At 41.9% G+C, this 24,214-nt stretch overlaps 1 protein-coding gene across 6 annotated transcripts in view; it reads left to right on the forward strand.

The window, feature by feature from the left end:
• Positions 1–2,973: 2,973 nt before the first annotated feature.
• Positions 2,974–24,214, forward strand: part of dis3l (DIS3 like exosome 3'-5' exoribonuclease) — a 48,212-nt gene continuing 26,971 nt past the window's right edge. For 2 of the 6 annotated variants that reach the window (XR_013500752.1, XM_078241149.1), the window contains exons 1-5: positions 3,004–3,295; positions 5,548–5,701; positions 18,615–18,743; positions 19,162–19,297; positions 22,133–22,309. Coding sequence is in view for 4 of the 6 variants with exons in the window: in XM_078241149.1 (XP_078097275.1) it covers positions 3,166–3,295; positions 5,548–5,701; positions 18,615–18,743; positions 19,162–19,297; positions 22,133–22,309 (726 nt within the window). In the remaining 2 variants the exon portion in view is untranslated. Of the gene's footprint in view, positions 3,296–5,547; positions 5,702–18,614; positions 18,744–19,161; positions 19,298–22,132; positions 22,310–24,214 lie in introns of those variants that run through there. The other 4 variants (XM_078241151.1, XM_078241152.1, XM_078241150.1 and 1 more) reach the window with 4 other exon arrangements.

The following is a 24,214-nucleotide window of genomic DNA, read 5'->3' on the forward strand; positions in this document are numbered from 1 at the left end:
GAAAAAGCCTCTGAGAGTCCACCCGATCTATGCCTCTCAACATCTTATATACCTCTATTAGGTCTCCTCTCATCCTACGTCTCTCCAAGGAGAAAAGACCGAGCTCCCTCAGCCTATCCTCATAAGGCATGCCACTCAATCCAGGCAACATCCTTGTAAATCTCCTCTGTACCCTTTCAATCTTTTCCACATCCTTCCTGTAATGAGGCGACCAGAACTGAGCACAGTACTCCAAGTGGGGTCTGACGAGGGTCTTATATAGCTGCATCATTATCCCCGGACTCCTAAACTCAATCCCTTGATTGATAAAGGCCAGCACACCATACGCCTTCTTAACCACCTCCTCCACCTGCGGGGCTGAAAATGCATATTGTAAATGCATTTGCGATCAGCCTCTCCAATATTAAGTGAGATCCTTGCTAAGAATCATAGAATTCCTACAGTGCAGAAAAAGGCCATTCAGCCCATCAAAACTGCACTGACAATAATCCCATTAAGGCCCTAAGCCCACAACCCCAAGTTATTTCAACCCCTGCTAACCCCCCTGACATAAAGGGGAAATTTAGAATGGCCAATCAACCTAACCCCACACATCTTTGGACATCTAAGGTAGGAAAAGCTCAGCAGGTCTGACAGCATCTGTGGAGAGAGAATAGAGCCAACATTTGGAGTCTGGATGACCCTTCATCAGAATCCTAGCTGCTATCAGACCTGCTGAGATTTTCCAGCATTTTCTGGGGTTTTTTCAGATTCCAACATCAGCAACAATTTGCCTTTATCTTAAGGAAGGAAAATGTTTCCCAAAAGATAATTTATACAGCAAAAAATAATGAGGCAGGTCAGAAATTGGTTAAAATGCAGTGATTTGCTTGCTCTGAAGAGTGAAGGTTATAAAAAGCAGGTTGCCTTCATTCACTCTGGCAGGAGCAGAATGTGGGTGGGAGATAGCTTAGTGGTATTATTGCTAGATTATTAATCCATAAACTCAGCTAATGTTCTAGGGATCTGGGTTCGAATCTCGCCATGGCAGCTAGTGGAATTTGAATTCAATAAAAATTATTTGGAATTAAGAATCTACTGATGATCATGAAACCATTGTTGATTGTTGGAAAAATCTGTCTGGTTCAATAATGTCCTTTCTTGAAATCTGCCGTCCTTACCCAGTCTGGCCTACATGTGACTCCAGAACCACAGCAATGTGACTGACTCTCAACTGCCCTCTGAACAAGGGCAACTAGGGATGGGCAATAAATGCTGGCCAGCCAGCGACACCCATATTCCGCGAATTAATCTTAAAAACCTGATCAAGAGTGACACCGTGGCTAGCACTGCTGCCTCACAGCACCAGGGACCAAGGTTTGATTCCCAGTTTGGTCACTGTCTGTGTGGAGTTTGCATGTTCTCCCGTGTCTGTGTGGGTTTCCTCCGGGTGCTCCAGTTTCCTCCCACAGTCCAAAGATGTGCGAGTTAAACGATCTGGAAGAAGGTGTAACTGGGGTGATCAGTAAGTTTGCGGATGACACAAAATTGGCTGGACTTGCAGATAGTGAGGAGCATTGTCAGAGGCTACAGATGGATATAGATAGGCTGGAAATTTGGGCAAAGAAATGGCAGATGGAGTTCAATCCAGATAAATGCAAAGTGATGCATTTTGGTAGAGCTAATGTAGGGAGGAGCTATACGATAAAGGCAGAACCATAAAGGGTGTAGATACGCAGAGGGACCTGGGTGTGCAAGTCCACAGATCCTTGAAGGTGATGTCACAGGTGGAGAAGGTGGTGAAGAAGGCATATGGCATGCTTGCCTTTATAGGACGGGGCATAGAGTATAAAAGTTGAGGTCTGATGTTGCAGATGTATAGAACGTTGGTTCGGCCGCATTTGGAATACTGCATCCAGTTCTGGTCACCACACTACCAGAAGGACGTGGAGGCTTTAGAGAGAGCGCAGAGGAGGTTTACCAGGATGTTGCCTGGTATGGAGGGGCTTAGTTATGAGGAGAGATTGGGTAAACTGGGGTTGTTCTCACTGGAAAGACGGAGGATGAGGGGAGACCTAATAGACGTGTATAAAATTATGAAAGGAATAGATAGGGTGAACGGGGGAAGCTTTTTCCCAGGTCGGTGGTGACGTTCACAAGGGGTCATAGGTTCAAGGTGAGGGGGGGGAGGTTTAACACGGATATCAGAAGGACATATTTTACACAGAGGGTGGTGGGGGCCTGGAATGCGCTGCCAGGCAAGGTGGTGGAGGCGGGCACACTGGGAATGTTTAAGACTTATCTAGATAGCCATATAAACGGAGTGGGAATGGAGGGATACAAAAGAATGGTCTAGTTTGGACCAGGGAGTGGCGCGGGCTTGGAGGGCCGAAGGGCCTGCTCCTGTGCTGTATTGTTCTTTGTTATCATAGAAATCATAGAAACCCTACAGTGCAGAAGGAGGCTATTCGGCCCATCGAGTCTGCACCGACCACAATCCCACCCAGACCCTACCCCCACATATTTACCCGTTAATCCCTCTAACCTACGCATCTCAGGACTTTAAGGGGCAATTTTTAACCTGGCCAATCAACCTAACCCGCACATCTTTGGACTGTGGGGAGGAAACCGGAGCACCCGGAGGAAACCCACGCAGACACGAGGAGAATGTGCAAACTCCACACAGACAGTGAACCAAGCCGGGAATCGAACCCAGGTCCCTGGAGCTGTGAAGCACTGTGCTAACCACTGTGCTACCGTTGAGTTAGGTTGATTGGCTGTGCTAAATTGACCCTGAGTGGCAGGGGGACTAGCTAGGGATAGGGATAGGGCCTGGGTGGGATTATGGTCAGTGCAGACACGATGGGCCAAATGGCCTCCTTCTGCACTGTCGGATTCTAAATTGGACTGAGATGGGCTCAGTGTGCGCGCATGCGCGCTGGCTCTCTGCCCCGCAGTGCGCCGCAGTGCCCCGCAGCTCCACATTGGACTTCCGGGTCGCGCCCGCGTTGGACTTCCGGATGAGTCGGGGCCGAGAATGGGCGGCGGGAAGGCGGGAGGCGGCTGTCAGACTTGTTTACGCCGGCGGAGCGCGGTCTGCTCGCGACTTGGCGGGGAATCGGCGGTGAAGAGAAGGAGAGGAGGAGGCGCCAAGCTGCGGCCGCTTCGCCTGTTTCCGGCGGCAGCATGATCAAAACGGAGAAGGTGCTGCACCTGCGGAGCTGCAAAGGGAAATCAGTTCGCGTGGTGAGGGAGCATTACCTCAGGGAGTCTGTTCCCTGTAACAGCTCCCTGTGCCAGGCTGAGTGCCATAACGGTAAAGTATGGGCATCTACCCCCAATAACATCCCAACCCTGCAGAGAAACCCAACTCTCTGCGTGGTCCACAGGGCTTTACAGCCAGTGAAGCTGTAAATGAGGAAATATAACAGCCAATTTCAGTTTAAAGTTTATTTATTAGTCACAAGTAGGCTTACATTAACACTGCAATTAACTTACTGTGAGAATCCGCCACACTCCGACGCCTGTTCGGTTACACTGAGGGAGGATTTAGCACAGCCAATGCACCCTAACCAGCACGCCTTCCAGACCACTCACCTGATGAAGGGGCAGCGCTCCAAAAGCTCGTGCTACCAAATAAACCTGTTGGACTTTAACCTGGTGTTGTGAGACTTCTTACTGTCTTTCAGACTCTGGGAGGAAATCGGAGCACCTGGAGGAAACCCTCGCAGGCACGGGGAGAATATGCAGACCCCGCACAGACAGTCACCCAAGCTGGGAATCGAGCCCGGGTCCCTGGCTCTGTGAGGAAGCAGTATTAAGCACTGTGCTGTCCCACACAGCAAGATTCCACAGTCAGCAATGTGACACTGACTGGATAATCTGTTTTGTTTTATTCATGTGTGTCATGTGGATTTCACTGTTGGGCCAGCATTTATTGTCCATCCCTAATTGCCCTTGAACTGAGTGGCTTGCCAGGCCACTTCGGAGGGCATTTGCGAGTCAACCACATTGTTATGGGCCTGGAGTCATATGTAGGCACATTGCCTTTCCTAAAGAGTGTTAATGAACCACGGGGGTGGGGTGGGGGTGTTTGCAACAATTTATGATGGTTTCATGGTCATCATCAGACTTTTAATTCCAGATTTTTATTGAATTCAAATTTCACCAAGTGCTGTGGTGGGATTTAAACCGTGGCCACCCGACCATTATATAAAAGCAAAATACTGCAGATGCTGGAATCTGAAGCAAACAAAAAATGCTGGAAAATCCCAGCAGGTCTGACAGCATCTGTCGAGAGAGAAAAGAGTCAACGTTTCAAGTCTGAATGGGTCATCCAGACTCATAAAGTTGGCTCTTTTCTCTCTCCATAGATGCTGTCAGACCTGCTGAGAATATTTCAGAATTTTCTGTTCTCTCAGAATATTACCCTGGGTCTTGGATTATTAATGATGTGGAGATGCCGGCGTTGGACTGGGGTGAACACAGTAAGAAGTCTCACAACACCAGGTTAAAGTCCAACTTGGATTATTAATCCAGTGACAATACCAGTACACCACCACCTCCCCAGTTGAGAGTGAGATACATATTGGCTGTAATAACAAGGAACATTCCCTTACTCTTATCTGAAATAGTGGTTGTGGATTCTTTTATGTCCACCCAAAGGGCAGTTTGGTTCAACGTCTCATCTCGGCACCTCGGACAGTGCAGCACTTTCTCATGTGCTGCACTGGAAATGTTAGCCTGAATTAAGTAGTCAAATTTCCAGAATGGGATTTGTATGTATAACCTCCTGACTCAGAGGTGAGAAAATGCTACCCATTCAGCCACAGCTGGCACAGTAAGAATTGAATAAAATGATACTTAAAGAATATTCATGATTAGGGTAGAACAGAATTTCTAATCTTGAAAGAATTTCCATTTGTACATGTCTTTCATCTGCGTGGGAAATCCCAAAATGCAATATGATTGATAATTGCTTTTGAAGTGCAGTTGGTGTTGTTACAAAAGTAAATCTGGAAGCCAATTTTCACCCAGAAATTTCTCTCCCAATTCAACCAAATGAGTAACTGGATAATGTGCTTTTGATAATGTTGGTTGAGAGAGGGATGTTGGCCAGAACATTGTGAGAGCTCTCTGGTCTTTCTAATAGTCATGATGTGGAGATGCCGGCGTTGGACTGGGGTAAACACAGTAAGAAGTTTAACAACACCAGGTTAAAGTCCAACAGGTTTATTTGGTAGCAAAAGCCACACAAGCTTTCGGAGCTGCAAGCTCCTTCTTCAGGTGAGTGGGAATTCCCACTCACCTGAAGAAGGGACTTGCAGCTCCGAAAGCTTGTGTGGCTTTTGCTACCAAATAAACCTGTTGGACTTTAACCTGGTGTTGTTAAACTTCTTACTTTCTAATAGTGCCATGGGATCATTTACATGTGTCTGAACATGGAGATGCTAGTTTAATGTCTTTGATAATCCAGTGGGGTTTTTTTTGCAACTAACATACTGTTAAACTGTAGCCTTTATTTTTTTTCTGCTAGTTGCTTAATTCTGTATTAACTTACTGTTTCAGAAGGAAAATTGCTGTCAGAAAGTGCAACTCATTATGTGATACCTGACTGGAAAGTGGTACAAGATTATCTGGAGATACTTGAGTTTCCAGAATTGAGAGGCATTGTCTTCATGCAGACGGCCTGTCAGGCTGTCCAGCACCAGAAGGGACGCAGGTTAGTGTTGGTTATCTACTAGTGCAAGATTTGATGGTTCTAAAGATCATGTAAATCATGGGTCAGCTATTGGTTGGAACAACAACTATAACCTCAACTCCACGTTCCTGGTAATAAACAATTCCCTCAAATTGTTGGAGTTGACATTGCAATCAGATCATTGGACAGTAGAGCAGACTCAAAGGGCCGAGTGGCCTACCCCGGACGCGTTTGTGATTTGCAACTAATCACGATGAAGCGATTCAGTTTTTAACTTTAGTTTGTTATCCTCAAATTTTTACTTCATGGAATTTGCATGGAACAACAATAATATACCATGTGTAGCATTGCCAAAGTAAACAAATCTGTAAACTGAAACTGGTGAAAAGGAGAGATTAGGAAGGGTGGCCAAAGGCTTGGTCAAAGAAGTGGGTCTTAAAGAAGATGAGGGGAGGTAGAGAGACAAGGAGTTATGAAGAAAGTTTTAGTGTGTGGCCCAGGTGCCTGAAAACACCGCTGGCAATGGCAGGGAGAAAGAAGTGGGAAAGGTACAAGTTTGAATGGGGATCCGGGTGGGATTAGAGGGCCAGAGGAGATTATAGAAGCAGGAAGAGTTAATGTGATGGAGCAATTTGAGCAGCAAGGTGAGAGTGATAAGTTTGAGGCAAGGCAGGGGATTCAGGGGTCGAAGTTAATAGAGATTAGTGGAAATGAGTATTATGGCTGAGCGTGACTTGGTGTGGGATAGGGTCTGCTTTGCAGAGGTTTTCATGAGCTGAGTTTGTGGAGCATGGAAAATGGGAGGCCAACCACAAGAGCAATGGAGTCTGGAGATGGCAAAGCAAGGATGAGGATTTCAGCAATTGGTAGGCTGAGGGTAGGGGCAGAGACTAACAGTGTTACAATGGAGGCCATATGCACAAGAAATGTAGTAAAACAGCATGTCAAAGTTGTAAACAGACTAGTTCATTCCAAGCCAGAAGAGCACAAGGTTCAAGTCCACACCTTTCTAAGCCAGTAGACAGTGTTGTTCACTGAGCCAAGCTTGATGTAGAGAAAGGTATGGTTTATCAATGTCTAGATATAAGAATAGCAGCATAGAAGCAGGCATGGTGGCACAGTGGTTAACACTGCTATCTCACAGCGCCAGGGACCCAGGTTCGATTCCCGGCTTGGGCCACTGTATGTGCGAAGTCTGCACGTCCTCCCCATGTCTGCGTGGATTTTCTCCGGGTGCTCCAGTTTCCTCCCACAGTCTGAAATACGTGCTGGTTAGGTGCATTGGCCATGCTAAATTCTCCCTCAGTGTACCCGAACAGGCGCCGGAGTGTGGCGACTAGGGGATTTTCACAGTAACTTCATTGCAGTGTTAATGTAGGCCACTTGTGACTAATAAATAAACTTAAAAAATTTTATAGAGACAATAGGAGATGTTGGAGAGGTACAGCTGCGTGTCATTGATATATGTGGAAGCTGTCACCTTGCTTTTGGATTGTGTCATCAGGGGTTGGTTTGTAGACTGGGAAGGGAGATGGATAATGGGGGACTCCTGAGGCGACTGAGTTGCCAGAGGAGCCATTGATAAAGATGCTCTGGCTGTGGTCAGATAGGACAATTTAACTGGACAGCCATCATCGCCTTCTGTTCTATTATCTTAAATATAGACGTTTGGTACAGAACATATCGCTGAAAAAGACGTTCTGTTTAAGTTTTTTGTCTTGCACTCATCACGACAGATAGCAAGATTACAAACAGTGAAGGGAACAACAGTTTATATTGTATGAGAAGAGAGTGCTGATTGGCTGGCATGTTGACTGATTGGTAGAGGTGTTACTAGGGAGAATGCAGCAGGGAACAGTTAACTGCCAAGCTTTTGTTCAAATTCAATCCAGGCAGGTCGACTCTGGTCAAAGCATTGCCATGGGGAATGAACCAGGAATGGCTGTTCCCAAGCTTTTATTTAATTGAAAAAGGTGCAATGTGTGGACCTGCTCCTCTGTCAGCCTGGCATTCAAATCAGCATGTGCACAATAGGGCTTTCAACTCTCGTGAAATGCAACTTTGAATTGAAATAAGATTCTCTTTTTAAAGTATATTTTTATTTCCCTCTTCCTGTATATGTTTCACCCTGTAGCATTTATCTCTCCTCCTCCCTCCTGGGCCCAGCTCACCACTGAATGCTATAATAGAAGGTGGAATTGTGGGAGAATGCCTTCCCTGTATGCCTCTGTTGATAATTCTGTGAAGGATTCTGAATGCATGACTCTACTGTTCTGCAGTGCCCTTGTTCTTTTTATTTAAAGACTTAATTAGTTTGATTAAAGCAGGAGTTAGAAAGATCAGCTATGATTACAGAAGGATACATTTTGTTAGTGGGAATGTTTTACATTCTCCTATTATTTTATGTTGATTGTTGTTTCTGATTGGCTTCCCCCAACCTCTGCCCAGTAAATGTCTGTGCTGAAAATGAATTATAGAAAGATCCAGCACAGAAAGAGGCCATCCAGCTCATTATGCCCATGCCAGTTTTCTGAAAGAGCAATCCAGTTGCTCTTTCAATCCCTTGCTCTTGCCCCAAAGCCCGGTAAATGTTATCTCAAGTGATTATACAAATTTTTTAAAATGTTGTTGTCAAATCTATTTCCACTACTATTTTAAGGCAGTGCGTTCCAGATCTCTCATTCTCTGTGTAAAATTAAGGAATGTATCATTTATAAACTTTGCTAAGAAAATTTATTTTTTTCCATATTGAAAATAGGAAAACTAGGATTTTATTTCATAGACCCCTACACAAAACTGATTAAATACAATCAATTTCTCAGAGGCCAGAATGTTTTACATTTCACTGAACATTAGAGTTTCTTCTTATGCTAGATTTAAGAGGCGTTGCCTTGTAAGGAGTTGTGAGAGTCCCTTTTTTTTTTAAACAGTCTCTCCTAGGTTTAAAGCCATACTCAGGAATGAGTGACTGTGATGTGAATTGTGTTAAAATGACAATTTTATTGAACAATGTTTATAATATGACAATTCTAATTGATAATATATAGAACAAATATATATATGAGAAAGATAATATATGTAAAGGAAGAAAGTAACTTTATTGAAAGGGGAAAACACTTTGTATGTAATTGAAGAAAAAAAGACAGACAGATGTTTGTTTAAACACAAACAATAACCTCCAATTTAGACTGCTCCATGACAGCTGCCCCAAAACAACACAGGTTATCGCCGCTCTCGGTACATACATTATACCAAGTCGCTGAGTAACCAACCACAACAGGTGGGCACTACAGTCATCAGTCTGTTTCTGCCCCTTCCTCCCATCATCCGTGGATGACTATTCCACCATGGTTGTAGCATTGCGCCAAAGGAACAATGATCTTTGTGCTGGATTCTTGGTTCTGTTCCAGTCTCTTGAGGCCTGCTGTACAGTTTTTCCCAAAACAAGTCTCAGTTCCTCCCACATAGTGCAGGGACCTCAAGCTTATCAGCAAACTTGGCAGTTTTCAAGTTGTTTATGTGCCTCTTGATAGAACATAGAACATTACAGCGCAGTACAGGCCCTTCGACCCTCGATGTTGCGCCGACCAGTGGAACCAATCTAAAGCCCCTCGAATCTACACTATTCCAATATCATCCATATGTTTATCCAATAACCATTTGAATGCTATAGAACATAGCATGATGGTGTCTTCTCACTGGCTATCGTTCAGGTGTTATGTCCATCAATTAAACTTCATCGTCTGATGCTTCAGGTGACCACAACTGGGCTGGGTAATGCTCTTTCGGAGAGTCAGTGCAGACTTGATGGGCTGAATGGCCTCCTGCGCTGTAGGGGTTCTATGGATTCGAATAATAAATCAACGCAAAGCAGAGAAAAATGCAAAATTAGTGGCTGCAGGGCTCAGTTGCACGACCTTCTCAGTAAAGTATTATACAAGATTCTTTATCCTCTGCAATAACATCATTAAGTGTAAAATGGTTTGGAAACTTTGTTTTTTTTTGATTTATTGAACTATACTCTAAACCCATAAAAGAACACTTCCCCATTAGATTACACAGCATCCTTTGAGCCAGAGGGGAACAATGTTACAATGACAGCTGGGAGAGTGTTCCTGCTGCTGTATGAACTGATTTTTCTTTTCATTTATATACTCATGACCTTCTAAAATTTTATGATTTTGAAATCTCGGATGCAACGTGATTGAGAGTTGTAAAATGTTCTTTCTGTGCTTTGCCTTGCTCTGTGCATCTCTGGCTGCTAATATTTATTATTATTTTCTTTCTCCCTCATTGCTAAAAACACATTATTAACCAATGTCATTGTCTCTCACTCCCTCTTTCCCTCGCGCGCCTCTCTTCTAACTGCAATTAACTGTTCACTATTTAGTTTACAGTAGTGGTAGACTCCTCATTGTTCAAGTATGTCCAAGTCGTAAGTGGTTTCGTCATCTTCTGTGAGTCCTCTAATGATATAAATGTCTGATGAAGGATCAGCATGGATGTCCACAGAATTTGCCGTTCATGTTACCTTTGTTGGTACTTGGGGAAACCTCTTCAGCTGTGCCACTTCTGGACTTCCCCTAGTTTACAGGAATGATGAAGGCCATTCACAACTTTAAACTGAACTGCTTAAGGACATAAGAACACGGAGCAGGAATAGACCATCTGGCCCCTCAAGCCTGCTCCACCATTCAATAAGATCATGGCTGATCTTTTCGTGGACTCAGCTCCACTTACCTGCCCACTCACCATAACTCTTAATGCCTTTCCTGTTCAAAAATCTATCTTTGACTTAGAAACATTCAGCTAGGTAGCCTCAACTGCTTCATTGGGCAGGGAATTCCACAGATTTGGATTAAAAAGTTCCTCCTCAACTCAGTCCTAAATCTGCTCCCCCTTATTTTAAAGCTATGCCCCCTAGTTCTAGTTTTGTCCGCCAGTGGAAACAATCTCCCTGCTTCTAACTTATCTGTTCCCTACATAGTTTATATATTTCTATAAAATCCTCCTCATTCTTCTAAATTCCAATGAGTATAGCCCCAGTCTACTCAGTCTCCTCAAAGCCAATTTCTCAACTCTGGAATCAACCCAGTGAATCTCCTCTTCACCCCCTCCAGTGCCAGTATATCCTTTCTCAAGTAAGGAGAGCAAAACTGTATACGTTATTGAATACCTTTTGGAAATCCAGATATACCACATCCACCGGTTTCCCCATTGTCCACCACGCTCGTAATGTCCTCAAAGAATTCCAGTAAATTAATTAAGCATGACCTGCCTTTCATGAATCCAATCTGCGTCCGCCCAATGGGCAATTTCTATCCAGATGTCTCGCTATTTCTTCCTTGATTCAAGCATTTTGCCCACTACAGAAGTTAAGCTAACTGGCCTTTAGTTACCCACCTTTTGTCTATCTCCTTTTTTAAAAAACAATGGCGTCACATTTGCTGCTTTCCGATCTGCGAGAACCATCCCAGAGTCCAGCGAATTTTGGTAAATTACCACCAGTGCATTTGCTATTTCCCCCTCCATCTCTTTTAGTACCCTGTGTGCATTCCATCAGGATCAGGAGACTTGTCAACCTTTAGCCCCATTAGCTTGCCCAACACTGCTTCTTTAGTGATAAAGATCGTTTCTAGGTCCTCACCTGCCGTAGCCTTCCTGTCATCAAATTTTGACATGTTATTTGTGTCTTCCACTGTGAAGAGCGACACAAAATATCTGTTCAATACCTCAGCCGTTTCCTCATTTCCGTTATTAAATCCCCCTTCTCATCCTCTAAATGACCAATGTTTACCGTAGCCACTCTTTTTCGTTTTATGTATTTGTAGAAACCTTAGCTATCTGTTTTTATATTCTGAGCTAGTTTGCTCTCATAATCTATCTTGCTTTTTTCTCCATAGAACCTATATCATTTCTCCCCACTTGCTAGCTTAAAATCCTTGTGACCATCCTATTTATCCTTTCGCTCTAGAACATTGGTCCCAGATCAGTTCAGGTGAAGACCGTCCCAATGGTACAGATCCCTCCTGTTCCGATACTGATGCAAATGCCCCACGAAAAGGAACACCTCTTTCCCACACCACTCCTTCAGCCACCTGTTTACTTCCCTCTTCTGCCAATTCACACATGGTTCAGGTTGCAATCCAGAGATTATAACCCTTGTTCTTTAATTTCGTTCCTGTGCCTGATAATCCCCAAACAGGTCCTCTTTCCTAGACTTGCTTGTTGTTTGTTCCAACGTGGATCACAACTACTGGATCCTCCCCCCTCCCACTCCAATATGCTGGGGGGATAGACTGTGTCTCTATCCCCCCAGGTGCATTGTGGCTGCAATAAAAGCAATCTACAAAATCCACTGCACAAATTCATCAAGGATACGCCCACAGTATTTCCTTCCTAGTGACCTCTACTACTGAGAAGGATAACAGCAGCAATGTCAGGAAACAGCAATCCCTCTCCATGTTACATTCTGATTTGGAATGGTATTGATGTTCCTTCTTCATTGCAAGTCTATACCCTCAAATTCCTGGCCTAATAATATTGTGGACACCATTTAGAGCAACCGTGCAGTTGTTCATTAATCCCACCACCATTTGAGCACAGTAACTAGGGGTGGTCAACAAATATGGATAAATACTGCCATATCAACATTGCTGACTTTGAGAACAAATCAAAAATTGCACAGTTTTTGCTGAGACCAGGCTTGAAGCCATGATATTTACCAGTATGTGGCTGGTCCAGTTATGTTTTTAGTCAGTGATAACTCCTCAGGGTGTTGTTGATACAGGATTCAGCGATGGTGATGCAATTGAATGTCATGGGAGATGGTTAGATTCTCTTTTGTTTGTGGTGGTCATTGCCAGGCACGTGTATGGTGTCAATATTACTGGGCACTTACCAGCCCAAGCCTGAACATTACCCGGGTTTTGTTGCATGCAGACATTGGCTGCTTCAATAACTGAAAAGTTGCAAATGGTGCTGAACATTGTGCAGCCATCGAACATCCCCACTTCTGATCTTATGAGAAGATTAATGAAGAAGCAGCTGAAGATGATTAGGCCTAGAACACTACCCCGGGGAACTCCTGCAGACACGGCTGAACTCCTTCAGCCTTGTCTTTTGCATTGATTTACTAGGCTGTGCCACCAGTGAAGGTGGAGCTAATTGTGGAGTGCACACCTCTGCTTAGTTGTTTAATTATCCACCACCATTGACGACTGGATGTAGCAGGAATGTGGAACTTTGATCTTATCCCTTGGTTGTGGGACCATTTTACTCTATTGCATGTTACTTCTTGTGTCTGGCATGCATGTGTTGTAGCTTACCAGGTTGACATCTCATTTTCAGATGTGCCTGGATAGGCTCCTGGCATGCTGTCCTGCACTGCTCATTGAAGCAGGGTTCATTCTGTGTCTTGGTAATAGTGGTAGAGTGAGGGTTCTGCTGGGTCATGAGATTGCAGATCATGGTTGAGTGCAATTCTGCTGCAGGTGATGGCCCACAGCAGCTCATGAATGTCCAGTTTTGAGCTGCTGGATCTGTTTGAATATATCCTAATCAACACGCTAATGGTGTCCACAACATAATGGAGGGTATCCTCAGTGTGCAGATGGGACCTGATCTCTACAAGGACTATGCGGTAATCACTCCTACAAATACTGCCATAGACATGTGCAGCTGCAACATATAGAGATGAGTGAGGTTAAAGTCAAGTGGATCTTTCCTTCTTGGTTCTTCTACTACCTGCCGCAGGCTCAGTCTGACAATATGCCTTTCGGGATGTGGTTAGTTGAGTTCTGCTCTCCTTTTGTGTACTTTGTTCAACTCAGTCTGTACTTTCTGGATTGTCTTCCAAGTTCAGTGTGCTGCTGAGTGTGTGATTACCTGCAAATTTAATTCCATTTAGCATCAAATAGAAATAATAATGGTCTCAACACTAAGTTTGGGGAACCTTTCGAACTCCCACTCCCATTCACCATTAACTGATATAACTCCCATTCTAACAAGTAATTGTTGCTCCTCACTCCAGTAAATTCCCAGCATTTACCCTGAACGCCTAAAGCTTTGCATTTGCATGTTGAACTTTGTCAAAGATCTCTTGGGCTTTTCATCATTCACGTTGATGTCACTTCCTCGGGAGGTTGGTTAGGGGATGTATTTGCCTTTTGCATCCATGCTGGCTACTTGAATAAGGTAATGATGGCCCCAGTTGAGAAACCATTGCATTGTAACCCTTATTTTGTGGAGACCCAAAATTTGTCCTGTTTAGATCAAGTATTTTTTTTAAAAAAACAAATAAAACTGTCCTGTTCACCTGCCAGTTGCTCCAAGCTAAGTAACCATGAGAGCCAAGCTTAGCTTCTGTCAAATTCTAAATTTAACATTGTGTCCAGGTCTTGGTGCCATATGTGATCAGGGAAATCTAGGTCACATTTTTCAAACAACTTAGCAGAGAGATAAGTTTAGCATGCTGTACCCCACCATTGTACATTCTTCCCCAACACACTGCAAGGATGTTCAGCCTTCCTCTGTGAAACTTCCAATTTCTCTACTCTTTCATGTTTAAAAACAAATTCTTGTTCAAAATCCTTCTAGTCAGTCTTTAGTGTACTATCCTAACTTGTCTAACGTGACATTCTGGTCCTCTCACTACTGTTCTGTAAAGTACAGTGGAGAATTTTGTATTTTAACGGTGCGTTATAAAATCTAGTTGTTGCTTAAGTGGACAATGAGTTTGCTTGTGTGTGACCAGACAGTCTTATTAAATGGTGTCTGAATTAACTGCTGATGTTTTAAAAGTTTACACTGTTCCTGTTTGTTGCATTGGGATACAGTGTATGGCCAAGCAGACTTGGAAGTATATGGTTGAAAAAATACAATACCTACAATTTTAAAAATACATATAGTCAAACAAAATGTCTTGGTTTTGGATTTTTTATATAACCAGTGTTGGTTATATTTTTCATTTTGAAGAAACAAGATTGTACCAAAGTCATCAAATGATTAAATCTGCAATCAGTTAAATTAACTTCCTACTGACATTTTGGAAAAGTTCCCCTCGAGGATTGAGCGTCTGTTAAAAGCCTTGGGCTATTTTAATCAAAGATCGTCAACTTAACAGATTGCAGTTAATTTTGTCCCTGTTGTTCGTTTAATTCCCTCTGTGTACAATATGGATAACTGTACCTGCTGTTACCAGTTAGCATCTGTGGTATTTTTAAGCACTGTAAATTATTTATTTTATAATTAAGAAATTTGACCTTTTGTCAAAATGTAGTGCCTTTAATGCAGTGAAACATCCAAAGGTACTTGGAAATACCAGAATTGGAAAACTTTTCATTGGTATGGGATTCCGGATTGTTATAAATAGTTCTGTAAAGATATAGGAACCATTTCTACCAAATCAGCAAATGTTAGAGGTCAAAGAAGGACATTCTGTGAATAATCAATTTGTTATGGGACTTGTATATAAAATCTTTTCCCCTTTAATGGAGATTGCTTGATGTAACTAGTTTGAAGCAACCAACTTGAGGATGATTAAATTTTGGTAAGCAGATAGTTGGAGAATGGTTTTTATTTATGATTAGATGTTTTATCTATTCCTCAAAATCAGTAAGGTTCTTGAGATGTGGACTTGACGTGTTTATTGTTTTTGTTGAGCTTATTAATAGATGCAATCGTACTTAGTTATACATTTAAAACCATTGTGTTTACAACCATACTTGATGGTTAGAGGCTTTGATGCCCTGCAGTTCAGAGCTCAGTATTTATTGTCCATCAAGTCTTCCCAATTGATATCCTCATCCTCCACTGCAACTTTCCATCTCAAAATGTCAAGCTGTATAGAACTGACCTTGCCTTGTTCACATGTTTAGCTTTAAATTTTTAAACTGCAGAGTAATGGATAGTTTTACAATACATGGGTGCAAGTATTAACTGTATACTTTCCACTTGGGCTGCTCATCTTACCCCTATCAGCATATTTTCACTTTACATGATTACACCAAAAGTTAACATACAACTCTATGTATAAGAAAATCTAATTGAAACTCATGCCATGTTAATTTCTTCAGTTAATAAATTGGCTTCCGTACTAATGAGCTCTGTAATCTTCTCCAGTCCCATAACCCCCTGAGATCTCTGTACTTCTCCAAAGCATAGCTTCTTGAGAATTACCTATTTTGTTTGCCCCACAATTAGTGGCCATGTCTTCAGCTATCAAAAACCTAGGTTGGTGAAATACCCCCTAAACCTCCACCACCCCCCACCCCACGCCCCCCAGCTACCTCTCCTTTAAGATGCTCCTTAAAACTTAGCTCTTTGACAAAGCTTTAAGCCATACGTCCCAATATTACCGTGTGTGATTCTGTGTCAAATATTGCTCTATAATGTTCCTGTGAAGTGCCTTGTTACATGTTATTACATTTTAAGTGCTGTACAAATACAAGTTGTTACTGCTTTTTTGGGGGGGCTAACAAGATCAGTGTAGCTTCTTCATGTTGTTAAAAATTCTCATTACATATTGCCATATGACCAAGTGAAGCTCATTAGAAATCTGTCTTTGATCTGGTACCATTTTTCACCGGCTTTGTTCCCCTCAACATTCTTCAGAAACATTAAAGTTAATGGTTCAAATCTTCATGGAAAAATAATGCCGCGTTAACGTTGCATGGATTTATTAATGTGCAAATCAGCCAGCAAGTTCAGAGGATAAAGAGAAACACCATGAGCTGTGAATCTCCAGAATGTGCTGGTTGATTTATGCCACTTTGCTGTTTTCCTCACATAAATGATGCCTCACCTTTAGCCTCCTCATTATTTTTTTAAAGTACCTACGTTTGAACACTAATTCATTATATAACTTTAGGTAGAAAGTTAATGTGCTGTTTTTTCCCAGCAATATTTGGCTCTTTATGATTTAAGAATTGTACTTCCTTACCTAATTAACAATGGCTAAAAGTTAAAATTAATACAATATAAAGACAAATCAATTGGGGTTTTATGTTAGAACACTTGAACTCAGTCAGAACAGAATAACACCAAGATACGGCACACTGCTCTTATCTTTTTAATGTTTGCATGGATGATATTCAAACTGAAAATGTCACCACCGTTCTGACATTGATAAACAGATGAACAGAGATTTGGAATAAATGGGTCTTTTTTGAAGGGGTAGGCTTTGACTAGTGGGGCCCCGCATGGATCAGTGCTTCGACCCCAGCTATTCACAATATACATCAATGATTTGGATGATGGGGCCAAATGTAATATTTCCAAGTTCGCTGATGACACAAACTGGTGGGAATGTGAGTGGTGAGGTGGATGTTTTGAGGCTTCAAGGTGATTTAGACAAGTGGGCAAATACATGTCAGATGCAGTGTAACATGGATTAATGTGAAGTTATCCACTTTGAATGGAGAAACAGAATGGCAGAGTATTATTTCAATGGTGATAGGTTGAGTAATGTTGATGTACAAAGGGACCTGGGTGTTCTTATACACTAGTCACTGATAGCAAACATGCAGGTACAGCAAGCAGTTAGGAAGGCAAATAGTATGTTGGCCTTCATGCAAACGGACTTGAGTATAGGGGAAAGGATGTCTTGCTGCAGCTGTACAGGGCCTTGGTGAGACCAAGTGGACAGTTTGGTCTCTTTATCTAAGGATATATTTGCCACAGAGGGAGTGCAGCGAAAGTTCACCAGACTGATTCCTGTGATGGCAGGATTGTCATATGAGGAAAGATTGGGTTGACTGAGCTGTATTCACTGGAATTTAGAAGAATGAGATGGGATCTAATTGAAATGTATAAAATCCTGACAAGGCTGGACAGACTGGACGCAGTAATGTTGTTTTCTCATTTAAGAAGGAAATAGATAGATTTCTAGACTGTTAAAGGCATCAAGGGGTATGGGGAGAGTACAGAGTATGATGTTGAGGATCAACCATGATCATACTGAATGGTGGAGCAGTCTCGATTTGCCGAATGGCCTATTCCTGCTCCTATTTACTATGTTTCCATCTGTGATTAAATGTTAAGTGTGCAGCTTTCCTGTAGTGCTGGTTGGACAGTGAGCACACATACCTGCTAAAAGTTGGTTTAAGATGGACCAAGTCTCATTTCACATTGCACAATATTACCGATGCTAGAAATCTGAAATGAAAATACTTTTGCCTGTGTGTCAGAGGGTTATGGGGTATGGGTTTGAGACCAGCTTTAGAGCCTCTGCATGTAATTGAGGGTGACAGCATCGCATTGTTACGGGTGCGATGCATTATGGATGGGCTCCACTTAACAATGTACTTAATGCAAACTTTACCACATGGGAACCCATCATTAATTTGTATACGGGTGCACCAACATGTGAAATCTTGGGATTAGGTTTATCCTTGCAAATCTTCCACGTTACTATGTCTCTTATCTCAGTAAGGATACCATGAAAAATCACCCGACAATGGCTGGGAACTCAGTGCATGAGGGAAAATTGGAATTCTATTTTTCATGTCCTAGTGACCATTTCAGATTGACTCGTCTGACCCCTAGATGTGTGGGCAAACAAACAGAGACAAGGACTGTTCATAACTTCATGAAAATTAACTCCCCAACATTCACATTTCATCTCCTGAGTTAGTATGGGTTTGTATAAAGAAAAAAAACTGGTGAAAGGAAACCGTAATTTTCTACTTTTTGAACTGCAAAAGTATGGACAGGGAGGGAGATTGTCAAAAAGAGACAACCCCACATACTTCTGCACCATTCGGTGACTGACTGCAGAGTGGTAATGTCAGTGCTGGACCCTTTCCCTGTTCTCTAATGAAAAAGGTGATAGGATCTAACGGTGTGATGAAGGAACGATACATTTTTAAAGGTGATTAAGAATGGAAAAACCATTGGAGTGACCTGGTTACACTCATTTGCTGTTTCATTGTAGACAGTACAACAAACTACGGAACCTGCTGAAGGATGCTCGTCACGAATGTGTTATGTTCTTCAACGAATTCCAGCTGTACTCGTATGTACCAAGAGAACAGGGAGAATCTGTAGAAAAATGGCAGACCAGGTTTGTTGTTGAAATTCAACTTGATGTTTGCAGCATTTTAAAAAATCTTGAAATTATATTGTAAAACCATAGAATCCCTGCGGTGCAGAAGAGGCTATTCGGTCCATCGAGTCTGCGGCAACTGTCCGAAAGAGCATCCCACCCAGGTATTGGGAGTATATTTTGTGGGAATGCAGAAGTAATCTGGATTATTTTTTGTGATAAGTGTTATTTTTATGAATCTGGAGTGGAGGCATTTGGTTGTTGCTGGAATATGATTGGGAGAGAAATGGAAACTGGGGAGAATGGAGTTCTGAGCTGTGTTGGAAGTTGATTAGTACCGATAGCCCTGCTATGCTTTGTGTCCCTAAACAGCATGCTAAACAACAACATTTCATCATGCAAAAGAAAGAATAAAAACGCTATTTATTTATTCTAGGTGCATTTACTATGCCACAGTCTGGTACTATAATCACCTTGCAGGACTGATGCCCGTTGTTATGGTAACCGAAGATGCAGAAGCCATTCAGAAGTATGGGAGTGAAACGGATGGAGTGTTTGTCGTTTCTTTTAAGGTATTTTCCACTTCTCTGCAATGTCATTGAGCTCACTAAGCTAGGATGTTACTGTAGAATTGTGTGATGTGGCGTCTTGGAAGACGGGAAGAAGGTGGGAGGTAAGGGATGGGACTTGGGTACGTTGCAAAGCCCAGGCTTCGAAACAGTCGAGAAAGAGAATTGACGTCCAGTGTTATGATCCTGCAGGTGGTAAGAGCCGTGCAAACCAAATCCCAAAGAGAAACTTCGCAAACTTATAACTATTTTCTTTTTGTATTTCGATCATGAGAAGATACATGTACTGAAGTCAGAAGCTACAAGTTCCAGTAACATTTTTGGGATTTTAAATATTAGAATAAAACATTTATTAAGAAAATAAAGTTTAAACACACAAGATTACATTTACACAGTTAAAATTAGTCTTAAAGAACAAGTAGGGAATATTATTGGGGGAATGGCTAGACTCCCAAATAACCATCTCTTTGGGCAATAATCCTTTATCAATAAAAATTCCAGTAATGCCACAAGGCAAATCCACTGTTGCTGTGGGGAAGGTACGTCATGCGGTTTCTAACATTCTCACTCAGTTGTGGACGTTCAAGAAACTTTAAAACTATACCCTGCTCTGTGAAAGAACAGACAGTTTTCTGGATTGGCTGGAAACACAGGCACACAGATGCACAACCACAAGCCAGCTTCACAGAATAACGCAAACCCCAGGAATATTAAAAATAATACCCTCTTCACACTAAGGGGAGGTCTACAGTGAAGTCTGAAGTTTCAGAGGACTCAGCTATTTGGGAAATACTAAAATTGTATTCTATGGATTTTCCAGAGGTTTTAATAATGATACATCTGACGCATGTAAATACTTGAAGCTCTGGATTAAAATAGTTGTATATGTTTAAGCCCATTGTTTGAGTACCACAAACTCAATCCTTAATATATAGCATCAAAAACTATTTAGTTCCGGAGTTGTCACTAAAAGCACACAACCTCTAACGAGAAAACACTGCTACCGATAAATCTGGGGGAAAAAATTATTTGACTGCTGTTTAACTTATTTCTGTATCTGCTGTCTTCCTTTACGTCTACATCTCTCTGCTCTTCTCCATGTTTTCCAATTATTACAGTCCATTAAATGAATAGGATGGCTTTCTACTCGTGAAAAAGGAATGTGTTTGTTAATGGTAATTCTTTACTGTTGCCACTAGATGGCAGTTGTGCTCAAACAATTTACATTATTTGGTTTAATTATATTTTCAGAATTGTGTGAAAGCAAATCTACAGATTTTGGATTTTCAGACATTAACGAGCGTGTTTTTAGGAGTCAACTAAAGAGGCTTGTGGGTTCTGGGAATGGTCTAGAATGCAGGAATGGGATTGAATGGGATAAAAGCAGTTTAAATCTCCTGACCTTTTGGGGCAGCACAATGGCACAGTGGTTAGCACTGTTCCCTCACAATCCCGGTTCGATTCCCGGCTTGGGTCACTGTCTGTGCGGAGTCCGCACGTTCTTCCCATGTCTGTGTGGGTTTCCTCCGGGTGCTTCGATTTTCTCCCACAGTCCAAAAGGTGTGTTGGTTAGGGTGCATTGACCCGAACAGGCGCTGGAGTGTGGCGACTAGGGGATTTTCACAGTAACTTCATTACAGTGTTAATATAAACTTACTTATGACACTAATAAATAAACTTAATTTCACAGGAACATGTCCTGTTGAGTCATAGAGTATTGTAACACTAAAGGCAGCCATTCAGCCCATTGAATCTATGCCAGCTCGGGTCAGTCAGGCCCATTTCCCAACTCTATCCCCAAAACTCTGCAAGTTTATTTTCCTGAAGTATCTTATCCAATTTCCTTTAGAAATTATTGATCGTCTCCACTTCCATCACCCTCACATTCCATCATCTCTTGCCCTAAAATCTATGTTCCCTAATCCATGTAACGTTAGCCAATGGGAGCAATTTTACTTTGTCTACCTTTACCTAAACCTGTCATGATCTTGCAGCACCAGGTTAAAGTCCAACAGGTTTATTTGGTATCACGAGCTTTCGGAGCGCTGCTCCTTCATCAGGTGAGTGGAGGAACAGCGCTCCAAAAGCTCGTGGTACCAAATAGACCTTTTGGACTTTAACCTAGTGTTGTGAGACTTCTTACTGTGCCCACCCCAGTCCAACGCCGGCAACTCCACATCATGTCATAATCTTGATAGTCTTGTACACTTCCATCAAATCTTCCCATAACGTCCTTTGCTCTAAGGTGGTTAACCCCAATTTCTCCAACCTAACCTTGTAGCAAAACTCCCTCATCCTTGGAACCATTCTGGTAAACCTCCTCTGCAACCGCAAGGATCTTCACATCCTTCCTAAAATGTGGTGACCAGATTTGGACCCAGTACTCTAATTGTGGCTTAACTTGAGTTTTATAAAGGTTTAGTATAATCTCCCTGCTTTTGTACTCAATGCCTCTTTTTATGAAGCCCAAGGTCCCATATACCGAGCTCACTACTCCCCCAATATGTTCTACCACCTTCAAATCAGTGTTACATTTTTGGTCTCCAGTGAATGCTATGAACATGCCTAAAAAGCATGTGAATAAAACATTTATGAACACCCTGCAGCTGCCCGTGAATGGATATTTCCATTTCGGCAATTTCAAACTTCCACCACAGAAAGGAGAACTTTATGCTGATCCACTATGCCATTTACATCACACCCCCACATATATTAGCATACTTAAAATATCAGCTGCATCCATGTAATCACTTACCTTTGTTTCAGATTCTGCAGTTCTTCACAATGAACTACCCATAAACACCAAACCTGTGCTCTGATCAGTGTCTTTCTTTTTAGAGCTATCTGGAGAATTTTTGGCCTGACTTGGAGGCTGTGCATCAGCTGTACGAGTCCATTGTTCAGTCTCGGAAAGAACGAGAATGTGAAAATCAGGAAAAGAATGGAAAAGAATATTTGGAGCATCTTGCTGTTGAAATACTGGAGGCTGGCATCAAATCTGGGAGATATATACAGGTGAGATCACTGATAGAATCACATCCTGATTATAAAATATTCCTTTTCAATCTCACAAAACATTGTCTCCACAGCAAAACTCGGAATGAACTTTGCACAGCTTAACAATTGTACAAAGCTGATCACATTGCCTTTAATGCCATGTGTTGGTGAATGTAGATATTTTTCTGTCTATGTTGTGGATGTCTGCTTCTTGCTACGTAACAGGAAACATTTATTTTACATTTGAGCATTACATGTTGCAGGGTTAATATTTGCAGAAGTCATTGCCTTTTTTGAAACTTTCATGAACAAAATGTATTGTTGAACATTGATGTGCGTTTGCTGGAGGAATGGTTTATTTTTTTAAAAACTTTTTTAAAATCCTGAGTATTGATAATTTGTTTAGGAAAATCAACTGGGTGGAGTAAGTTCAAGTATGGTAGTTGAAAATGACAGGATTACTGAAACCCTGGAGCGGTAGGCAAAAAGGAAGTGGAGGTGGGTTTGCACTCTTGATCAGGTACATAATCAGCACATCAGTAAGAGAGGGTCTTCGATCAAAGGATCAAGGTGTAGAATCAATTTAAGCAGAGCTAAGAAACAGCAAGGGGCAGCAAACATTGGTGGGAGTTGTTTAGAAGCCACCAAACTGTAGTGGTAATGTTGGGCATGGTATGAATCCGGAAACTAGCGATACATGTAATGTGGGTAATACTAGTAATAATAGGCACAGACTGAGTTAACCACATCAGCACTAATGCTCTGGAGGAGGAATTCCTGGAGTAGGTACGAGGTGAGTTTCTGGAGCATTGAGAAGCCAGTTAGGGATTGGATTATTTTGGATTTCGTGTTATGTAATGAGAAGGGGCTAATTAATAATAGTGCTGTAATGGAACCTTTGGGAAATAGTGACCATAATATGATGGAATTTTGCATTAACTTTGAATGTGGTTAGTTTCAGGATGAACTATAAATCTTAAATCTGAAGAAAGGAAATTATGAAGATAGGGACAAGTTGCTTATGGTAAATTGGGAAAATACACTAAAAGGTCTGATGGTAGATGAGCAATAGTCAGTATTTAAAGAAATATTACATGATCTAAGGCACAAACACCCAAAGGGAAAAGTAAATCAACCATGGTTAATGAGAGAAGTGCAAGATTGCATGAGATCAAAGGAAGTGGCTTATAAAGATGCAGGAAAGGCTGAGGATTGGGAGCAATTTAGAACCCAGCAAAGGAGGACCATTAAACTGATTAAGAAAGGGAAAAGAGAAAATGAATGCAAACTAGCAAGGAGCATAAAGATTCTTTGGATATGTGAAAAGGGAAAAATTAGTAAGGACAAATGTGGGCCCATTACAGGTGGGGACAGGAGAATTTGTAGTGGAGAACCGGGACAAGACAGAAAAACTGAACAGTTACTTTCCATCTGTCCTCATCGAAGAAGGTACAGAAAAATCTCCCAAAGGTACTAGGCGATCAAGTAACCTGTGAAACTGAGAACTAAAATATATTTTTTTATTAGTGAAGCGTAGTTGTTGAAAAGTTAACTGGATTGACAGAGCTTCATCCCAGAATGTTGAAGGAGGTTGCTAGAAAGAGAGTGCATGCATTGGTGGATATCTTTCAGAATTCTACAGGTTCTGGAAAGGTTCTTGCTGACTGGAAAGTAGCAGAGGAAGAGAGAGAAAATGGAGAACTGCAGATTTCTTAGTTGACGTCAGTGGTATGGAAAATCTGAGAATTTATTATAAAGGAGGTGATAACTAGACATTTAGAAAAGAATGATAACATTGGGCAGAGTCATCACGTGTTTATGAAAGGGAAATCGTGTTTGACAAACTTGTTGAGGATATTACTTGTAGCCTTGAAAGAGAATCAGTGGAGATGATGTATTTGGATTTTCAGAGAGCCTTTGATA

Source organism: Mustelus asterias, chromosome 24 (genome assembly GCF_964213995.1).
Source record: "Mustelus asterias chromosome 24, sMusAst1.hap1.1, whole genome shotgun sequence".
NCBI classification, from domain to species: domain Eukaryota; kingdom Metazoa; phylum Chordata; class Chondrichthyes; order Carcharhiniformes; family Triakidae; genus Mustelus; species Mustelus asterias.